We start from the raw sequence: 10,472 nt of genomic DNA on the forward strand, positions 1-10,472 counted from the left end.
TTTAGGGGGAAGTAATAAATGGTTAGAGAGAGATGGCCCCCGGATCATCGCGGCTGACGCGTCTGCTTTTATGACTCACTCCGGGGCGAGACAGGAAAGCTAATATTCCTTAACCGTAAAAAAAAAATCTCCTCTGTGTCTATTTGTAGATATTGCTTTGCTGTAATGCTAAACCATTATTATCTTATCTGCACCACGTATGGTGTAAATGAGGAGACCTTTCTATTTCATAAGAAAGATCAAGAGATGCATGTACAGTAGCATGCACACCAGTAGTGTTCCCATGCAAACATGACCATGTGTACTGGTTACTTACAAAAGCTCAACACCTCTTTGACCTAGAGGACAATCCAATCGATATCATACCTTTAAATAGGTTCTGTTTTATTTCTGTTTCTAAATATGGCCTTCACCATGTACTGTATGTGTCCATTCTGAAATGGTATTCCTTACAGTTTCAGTAAACGTATACCTCCCATCGGACTTAAGAATGCCCTGTCATAGGCAGGGAAACAGCCATGCAATATATATGAGTCTTAACAAGCAGAAGAACTTCACAGAATTTTACATAAGAATCCCATCAGGTTCCCTGGGGAGTTTTAAGGGGAGTTACCCTTGTTATAAATTATTCATTAAATCAATGTGGAGAAATCTGACAAACTGACTAATAATCGGTAACAAAAAAAAACAACTACGTGTAATGCCGGTTTCCTATTGCTGTGAAGGCTACTGCTATTATTTATTCAATCTGTCAACTGACCACATCTTGTCAGTCTCTGAACTGTCATTACACACCCAAATTTATTTCTTAATAGCTAGCAGATGATCTTTTTTCTTCTCCTCTCCTCTCCTCTCCTCTCCTCTCCTCTCCTCTCCTCTCCTCTCCTTTCCTCCCCTCCCCTCCCCTCCTCTCTCCTCCCTTTCCTTCCCTTCCCCTCTCCTCTCATCCCCTCCCTTCCCATCCCCTCCCATACCCTACCCTCCCTCCCTCCCCCTCTCCTCTCTTCCCCTCCCATCCCCTGGCCTGGCTATGGGGGAGATTATTTGAGAACAGACTCCCCTCCCCCCCACCACAGCCTGATCCTGGTGGGCTTTGAACAAACACCTCTCCTACCTACTGTACATCCTATCTCTATTCTCAATCTCTATGCCCCTCAGGGTATGACGACTACTGGCCTGGTCTGCCTCTGCTTGAACCATAACAGTGTTACTACAGAACCACAGTTAGACCAATAATGGAGTAGCATGACACCGCAGATGCCCGGCTAAGAACAGAACAGTCCAGTGCGACTGCCAAGGAAATCTAAGCCCTCAGGGTGACCATATTGTCCCTGGCACAATGATCAAATTGCAGTTGATCATTAATGCAATTCACAGGAAAGGGAGAGAGGGGAAATAGGACAATTTATAAAAAGGACTTCTCTTTAGTGGTTTAGGCCTGATGAAAACCAGACCCCCCTCCAGTAGCAGAGAGCTTTCCTGCTGCTTCCCTAGCATCAACATTCTGACCCCCCTAAAGCCCCCGACTTTGTACTGCATGCATCCACTTGCGTGTGTGCCATGTAAGGACATAGAGAGATCGCTGGTTCTCTTACTTAAGGAGGACTTGGTGAGAGTCATGGTGTGCTGGGTTTGTGTTCAGGGCCGTTACTATTACCATTGAGGACACCATGGTCATGACCTCTGTTTTTAAAAAAAAAAAAAATATATATAATCATACCGTACATTTTCCCTATGTAGGCTATATTATATATCTCTAAATTATTATTTCATATGTGAGCTACGTCATTGATCATACATAATAATGAAAGTCCATTCTCTCGAAAGCTTTGATAATCTTGCGGTGAAGCAACTTACATACGTGTAGGATGAGACACGTTTACCATTCATTGGGAGAGGGAAGACAGAGAGGGTAACAAAAAATGCTCTCATGATGTTAATGAATTCCATTGACAGCTTGTTCATTTTTGCATACAGTACATGTATGTACTTGAGAGTGCACCAGAATGCATTTTGAGCTAAAAAAAAAAATAATCTCCTGGGGAAGGATCCCTCCTGAACCCTTAAATGGGTTGTGCACGACCTCGGTAGATTACCCTGGTTACGGCAATGTTTGTGTTATGTGTGTATGAGTGACAGTTAGCAGTCCCTCTCTTTCACCAGATAGCATCTCTGCTGTTGACGTGAATTGTCAAACATCTGGATCGGGACTTTGTGAATAAACCCATTTAAACCCAGTTAAACCAGTCACATAAGTTGCCACTGAAGAATGACCTGTTCAGCATATAAAACTGTCTATTTTCATTATGAGAAAGTATATGTTCTGTTTTCTCTTTCCTTTTATGTCCTTTTTGGTAATGGACTAACTGCGCATAATAAGCAGCTTCCAAGGCGGCTGGGTTCATGTTGCCTCGTGGAGTGATTATATATCTCTGAAGTTGGTTGTGACTGTACTGAAGGTTAATTGTGTGACTTTTAAGATAAATCGTTTTCGACAGTAAAATGATGACCTTGTTTGAAAATATGACTGCATGGCACTTTTCTGTATGGCACTGTCTGATACGGCAATATCTCATTCCCTCTCTCCTCTTTCCTCCTCAGATCCTCTCTACCCATCCTACTCCGAGTCCTCTCCCACCAATCCGCCGGATCTGTCTCCTCCTCCCTTCTTCACAGAGGGCCTCCTGCCCGATGGCTCCAGCAGCCCCTCCCCAGGGGAGGAGACCACCACACGCAACCCCAGCTCCCCGCGCTTCCTGGGCCACGGCTTCCACGAGAACCTCATCCCCATCTACTGCTCCATCCTGGCTGCCGTGGTGGTGGGGCTGGTGGCCTATATCGTCTTCAAGAGGTAAGGGGCTGTGAAGAGTGTCTGCAAAGACACACACAGGGAGCTCCACAAGCCCACACAGCAGTAATAATAATAATAATAGTAATAATAATTCATTACATTTATATAGCGCTTTTCCGAGGCTCAAAGACGCAGTATTCTTTTTCACTGGCCTGTGAGAGGGAAGAGAGAAGGGAATGAAATAGGACGGAGAGATTAAAGAGTGAGGGAGATGAGAGGACGAGTGGTGTTTGAGTGATGTAGCCTATGGCTAAAGAAAGGCAGGGGGGCAGAGAGGGCCGGTGAAATATTGAGGTCTGTCTGCCGTTGAAGGGCGAGACAGTGACCCACTTACACCACATGATTACAACCTCCCACACAAACACACCATAATGCATCTCAAAGGTCACACATTTAGAGCATAAAGCATCACAGAGGTCACAAACACACACATCATGCATTAGCAAAGACACACACACACACACACACACACAAACATGCATGCATGAACGCATGCACGCATTCACGCACACGCACACAGACACACACACACACACACACACACACACACACACACACACACACACACACACAGACACGCACATAGACACACGCACACAGACTCAAACACAATCGAGCAGGTAAACAAGCTCAACATCAAATCGATTGAAAAATGTAGCCCCAATGAAATCTGAGTGCCAGCTTCGTCAACCCAAACAGTTCATGCAACTCCTTCCACATCTGGGACCCTCGTTCTCTTGTCGTAAGCTTATTTACTCGAATGAATAAATAGATGCAGAACACAGCGGAACTCTAAAACATGTGTTTATTTGGGCGCACATTGAGATGTCCTGTTTGTGGTCCCGTCCATGTGTCCTCACTAAGATCCCAACAGGGATGGGAACGTTGTCATGTCATGTGTTTCTCACCATTAAATCACTGTTGGCTGTATATCATTTTTGGGATAAGGATTTATTCACTTCCTGTTCCATTTCGCTCCGCACAGGTGGAACAGCTGCAAGCAGAACAAACAGGCGGCAAACAACCGGGCTGTCACAGCCAATCAGACACAAACGCCGGAGGGAGAGAAGCTGCACAGTGACAGCGGCATCTCGGTGGACAGCCAGAGTCTGCAGGAGCAACTGCAGCAGCAGCAGCAGCAGCATGCCCAGGCTCAGGTCCAGGCCCAGCCACCTCAGGGCTACGGCCAGGAGCAGATAGGTGAGGACTATACACTCTACTATACACGCCACTTTACTAGGTACACCTTTTTCAACTGCACGTTAACGCAAATATCTAATCAGCCAATCATGTGGCAGCAACTCAATACATTTAGGCATGTAGACATGGTCAAGAAGACGATCTGCTGAAGGTCAAACCAAACATCAGAAAGGGAAAGAAAGGTGATTTAAGTGACTTTGAACGCAGCATGGGTGTTGGGTGCCAGACGGGTTGTTTTGAGTATTTCAGAAAGTACTGATCTACAGGGATCTTCCCACACAACTATCTCTAGGGGTAACAGAGAATAGTCAGAATGGTTCTCTGGCGGACATGGTGGTGGTGGTGTAATGGTGTGGGGGATAATTTCTTGGCACAAATCTTCAGCAACTGTGTGATGTTATAATGTCAATATGGACCAAAATCTCAGAGGAATGTTTCCAGCACCTTGTTGAATCTATGCCACGAAGAATTAAGGCAGTTCTGAAGGCAAAAGAGGGTGTCCAACTCAGTACTAGCAAGGTGTACCTAATAAAGTGGCCAGTGACTGTATATATACAGTATATATACTGTTCTGTATGTCCCTCTAACACTCGACACTAAGACATGCAGCACAGGCACACACGCACCATGACCATACAGTGTACTGTATATGGATGTGCTGAAGGTTGGAGGTTGGTGGAGGTTCAGATGTTGGCTCAGATAGAGGTATTCAGATGGAGGTTGGTGGAGGTTTATAGCTGGGTCAGGCGTGTGGGTGGCCCCAGCTGGAGGCAGGAAGAACCACCTACTGTACACAGTTTATATCTCATTACATTGATGTTTGTGACCAATGTTTACCACTCTGCCTACTAAGCAATGCTGAGAGAGAGAGAGAGAGAGACAGAGAGAGAGAGAGAGAGAGACAGAGAGAGAGACAGACAGAGTTAGAATGACAGACAGACAGAGAGAGAGAGAGAGAGAGAGAGAGAGAGAGAGAGAGGGAGGGAAAGAGATGAGGTCCTGTTAAAGCAAGCGTTGGGTAGGTAACAACACCACCACAGCCATCCAAGAGAGAGCCCCTCATCGAGCAGTAGTGCATTGTGGGAATACATGGTGAATGGTTGTGAAGCAGAGCAACCTTTAGACAGACGAAGAGACATAAAACAAAAGCGGGAGCTTGAGGAATGTGAAGTGGTTTCTCCATACAGCACAGAGTGGCCTAACTTCCCATTCACAAATGCATGGCACAGACACTTCTCTTATACTCTAGAGAGCGATCCTCTGCTCACCTCTCTCCCCCTCTCTCTCTCTCTCTCATCCTCTCTCATCCTCTCTCTCTCTCTCTCTCTCTCTCTCTCTGTCTCTCTCTCTTTGTAATTGAAGGGAAGAAGGAAAAAACTGAAAATCTACTGAGTGAGGAGTTTGTTTTTCAAACCTCCTAAGTGCTGAGCCTAAGGGCTCTAGTGATTCAGTCATTGGCCATCTCTGCATCCCTCTATTCATAATCATAGCTCAGTGGATAATTACACAGCCATGTTAGTGAGTTAACTATCACACCCACAACCGATCAGGGGAGGCTGGTGGAGGTAGGAATCGGAGGACAGGCTCAGTGTTATGCATGGAGTATAGAATGAGAAATGGTATCAAAAACATCACACATGTTTGATCTGCATTACAATGAGCCCGTCCTCCCATTTCCACCTAGCCTACACTGCAAACTGTGTATTTCTGCTGATTTAAAACGTACTTTAATACTAATGGGTGTTGTGTGATACTACTAAAGCTACGATGGCCACCGCTATGCTGGCTGATCTCTATCCAGGATACCCATTATGCCTCATGATGCCTGGGAAATTCTTGCTTTGTTTTGGTTATAGTTTTTGTTGTGGAAATTCTATTCATTATTTTCCCCCAAGAGATGCACGGCTCCTGGTATAATGGAGAAAATAAGGCATCTTTTCTTGAGGATTAGCATGTGATTGGTTTATTGACTGGACATCCACCCCTTTAATCCCAACGTCTCTTTGTCTGATTGGCTCATTAGCAGGTGTTGTGTGATGAAGCCCAGGCCCGATTCCCCTGCTTCCTGAACACTGCTTGAATCTGATCCAGAAACAGTGTTTAATTGGTGCTAATTAGCGTAAGCTCTGTCTGATGGTGAGGAAGCCATTAAAGTACAGCACTGCACACATGCTGTGGGTTGTTCTTCAACTGCTAATGGTGACTTGTTAAAATACCCACGGGGGTGAGAATATACACACTAAATACATATCATACGTATTTCGTATTTCAAATGAACCAGAATTTATGTGACAAAAATAATTCACAGCACTCTTTGGTTAGGCTGTCAGCAACAGCCAAAGCAAGTAAATCAGGGTTAGGGTTAGGGTTGGATAGATGGATGGATAGATGATTCACTTACTTAGACAAATGTATTGATCTACTCTGTAAGCTTAATAACTTGCAGACTGAGAAACTAAAATCATAGAGAACTTCTTCTAGCATTGTGGCTGCCAATGGCCCCTGGTTCTAGCATACATTTCTTTTTCTTATGAAGATTGATGACTGACTAACTTACTTAGACACATGTATTTGTTGTAAGTCGCTTTGGATAAAGGCGTCTGCTAAATGTAAATGTAAATGTAAATGTAAATGTAAATGACTGACAGCCTAAAGGACACTCCCTCTCTGAGTCACTGCCCTGAGGGAAGACCTCCCTAAGGAGACAACATAACAAGACATCTTTATTAAATGTGCGCTACTCTGCAGTGCGATCTAGTAACCTGCCTCCCTTCCCTAAAAAGAAATCTGTCTCTTTTTCTTCTCCAAGCCCCCCTTTGTTTACCTTCAGTAGTCGCTCTATACGAGATGTAGTGAGGGGGTGTTTACATTTAAACTTCTCACTCATCTCACCCATCACCTTGCCGGTTCCCCCTGCCCTGTATCTGGCCCCACTTTCAACATGAACTGGAGTCATGGCAACTGTCAATCAAAATGTGGTCTGGTGAGAGGGGCAATGGGCTGAGACGGGTTAGGGGAGGGGCAGAAGAGCTTTATGTTTATGAGGGGAGGCTGAGGAGAGCATAGACAAGAGCTTAGGAGCTGGGGAGCTGCAGGCGAAACATAACAGTATGCCCCATATACATAGAAATGCCTGTTGAACCTCTGTTTGTACAAGGTTTAGAAAGTGTGGTCAGAATGTTGAATCTGTGTGTGTAAAAGGTTTAAAAAGTGAAGACGGAGTCTTGAATCTCTGTTAGTAAACGGTTTAGTTGACAGTGTTTGGGGATCCAGTTAGAAGCTGCAGGGTAACGATCAGATAGAGAGGCCAATGCCCTATCTTCCTGTCACAGACCGACTAATAGAATGTGAGGGGGAATGTTAGGGAATGTTAAAGACAGTTCAGTGCCAGAGGGGCGTGTGTCACTGCAGGTGATTGACAGGTGTGAGGGGGTTGGTCAGGTGACCCCGAGGCTGCTGGAGTGAAACAAGACTGTCTCCTGGCCCGTACTTATGCCTCCCGAGAGCAGAGCACTTGATTGCCTTATTGCCAGTCGAGTCGATTTAATCTCAATCTCAGTCTCTGGAGTCTTGGAAATAATCTAAATCTAAATCAGCAATCCTCGAGAGCTTGTGAGCGGCTTAAAATCGAATCAGCCTGGGCTGAACACGTCAATGGAAGAGAAAAGGAGACGTCTGTCAGTGTTTAAGCCGATACCTGGACCATGCACTGAGTGATGCATGAGTGATGGCCGTTCTCTGTGTGCCCTAGAAGAACAGGTTCTGAGATGAGCTGTTGCCTGAGTGTCTTTTGTGTGTGTGTATGTGTGTGTGTGTGTGTGCGTGTAGATTCAGATTCTTAAAATTACAATGTGTAGAGTAGTGGCGCCCATTTAAAGCAATATTACATGAGTCATGTGTACTAGTACAATCATGTGCACTACTAGCTATTAGCTGAATTAGAAGAACAGGCATGTGTATATTGTTTTGAGAGAGAGAGAGAGAAAGAGAGAGAGAGAGAGAGAGTATGAACACTGTATGAACCATTCAAACTGAAGATCCTGTAGTTGGACCACAAGGACATGTGTGTTACACAGAGCGATGCCTTCAGTAGGACTGCTCAGTGTGTCTCTCTGTTCAGTGTCTGTGCTGCCTGCGCTTTCGGATGCCTGTCTAAACAGGAAGAAAGAGGAGTCACAGACCGTGGCCAGCCCTGGACAGAATCAATAGGAATAGCGGGAGGCTAGAGAGAACAGGAGGCGAAACTATTTCATAATACGTATCTAATATCCGAATCCATTATGTGCAGTCGACGGCAAGATCGACAAACAACATTCTTCCGAGCTTGTGCGCACATGATGTCATAGTGTGCTAGACACAAATAAAGCCCTTCTTGTGAACCTTTAGAATTAGAGCTCTCTTGTACATTCTGGCTGGCACAGGGGTGCATTGATCAAGACAAGAAAACAACCAGTGAACTCCGAGCTCCTCTAAAAAACGCCTCTGCATTCCGGAAGCGTTTCCATGGCATCCCTGAATTGACAACAGGTTGAGGGGTTGGTGGGAAAAGGGGGCATTTGTCCCTCTCCTTTACTCCAGTAATGACTTAAGTTAAACTGTTGGAGGGGTGGATGAATGTGTGACCTCACAGGGCCCCCTACAGGGCATACAGTGTAAAACACACACCACTAACCTCTAGTCAACAGGATGTACTTTACATGTTTTTGACGTGTTTCTTTCTTCCCCCCCCCCTCTCTCTCTCTCTCTCTGTCTCTCTCTCTCTCTTTCTCTCTCTTTCTCTGTCTCCTAGTTGTGAGGGTGGACGGGGGACCCCAGCCTGACTCACCTCCCCCCCAGGCCTGAGGAAGAGGAGAAGCTGCTGACAGGGGGAGGAAGAGAAGGGGGCTCGTGGGGTTACCGTGGACATGTGGAGGTGGGGACACATACAGACTGAATGGGCTGCTGGGATACGACAAGGCCCCCGGTGGCCGTTTGTCTTTAACTGGACCAGTACTCTCCCAGTATGGACCCTGAGTGGACAGAGGAGAGCACCACAGACTTGGCCCCTGGACCTCTGCTGCACAGACCCTCAACTCTGAACACGAAACCTCTCTGACAACAACAACCCCTCATACCAACACTCAATATCACCTCCGCCTTCCCAATGTTTTCAAAAACACAACCGCCCGCCCACAACACTCAAAGCTTCATGTATTATTGAATTGAATATCCTGACCTCTGTGTCTACTCTCGTGCGTGGGGTTGACTGTATCATTACAGTACATGGCATCTAATGAAGGAGTGTGCCCCCCCCCCCCTTTCCCCCCTGGCAGTTCACTGCCGGCGCAACATCAATTGACCCTTTGTTAGGCTATTCATCTGCCCCATATCCTGCCATTACTCACTGGCCTTGAAATATTGGTGCCTCCCCTCTTCGCCCCCCCCCCCCCCTCTCTCTCTCTCTCAGCATGTCCCTCTCTCTGTCTCTCTGTCCTGGGTGGCTAGTCCTACTCTCTCAGTGCCTCACATCTCCAGTCTCCTGTAGAACTGCAGCAGCAGCACAGCTTGAGCTAATCTCTCTCCCTCTCTCTGTCTCTCTGTGTCTCTCTCTCTCTCTCTCTCTCTCTCCCCCCCACTCTCTCTCTCTCTCTCTCTCTCCCCCCCCACTCTCTCTCTCTCCCTCTCTCTCTCCCCCCCCACTCTCTCTCTCTCTCTCTCTCTCTCCCCCCCCACTCTCTCTCTCTCCCTCTCTCTCTCTCTAGGATCCTCTCTACTACAGTAGCTCCCTTCTGTGTTGAATTCAACAGAACTCAGAACAGTTGTTATTTACAACACCCAACACTCTCTTATCCTTTTCATCATTTTGCCACAGACACATTCCCAAGGTGTAATGAATGAATCCAAGTGCTTGAATCATTGTCTGCAGTCTGAATCTCCTCATTACTGTACCAGGACTGAGTAACTGTCCAGTTCTGAACTGTCCAGTTCTGGGGATTTGACTGACAATAGCCTGGCTAGCTGATCACCATTTAGTCACAACAAGATTAATCATCAACCCCTCTTTCGGTTTCAATGATTCATGCTTTGAATGTAACGGATCCATGTTTTTTTCTCTCCTGTTTGTGGTGCATTGGCCTCTTCTTGTGGTTTGAGTTACATGGCTGACTCAGCAGCTCAGCTCCATAGCCCAGGACCTGTAAGATGCAATACGGGGAACATTTCTGGACTATTGGACATTGCTGAGTCATTGGGATGGCCTTGACTGGAAATAGGAGAAGAGACACCGTCCAACTGCCAAAAACGGAACTGTGACATCACAAGCGACTCTGTATCAGCATTCAGGGTGGTTCCACTGGATGTGGTACCGACGGGAGTGGCTCCAGAACTCACACAAGCATACTAATACTCTGTGTACCATGGGCTTCTCTCCATCATATCATCC

At 46.2% G+C, this 10,472-nt stretch overlaps 1 protein-coding gene across 1 annotated transcript in view; it reads left to right on the plus strand.

The window, feature by feature from the left end:
• The window catches only part of ngfra (nerve growth factor receptor a (TNFR superfamily, member 16)), a gene marked incomplete at both ends in the record, with an annotated part of 33,332 nt that extends 24,439 nt beyond the window's left edge, over positions 1 to 8,893 (plus strand). Inside the window, 3 exons of the mRNA XM_080523380.1 lie at positions 2,602 to 2,851; positions 3,837 to 4,051; positions 8,841 to 8,893. Coding sequence (XP_080379506.1) covers positions 2,602 to 2,851; positions 3,837 to 4,051; positions 8,841 to 8,893 — 518 coding nt within the window. The remainder of the gene's footprint in view (positions 1 to 2,601; positions 2,852 to 3,836; positions 4,052 to 8,840) is intronic.
• Between the last annotated feature and the right edge of the window lie 1,579 nt (positions 8,894 to 10,472).

The sequence above is a fragment of the Nansenia antarctica genome, assembly GCF_963989245.1.
Source record: "Nansenia antarctica genome assembly, chromosome: 2".
In the NCBI taxonomy this organism is placed as follows: Eukaryota; Metazoa; Chordata; class Actinopteri; order Argentiniformes; family Microstomatidae; genus Nansenia; species Nansenia antarctica.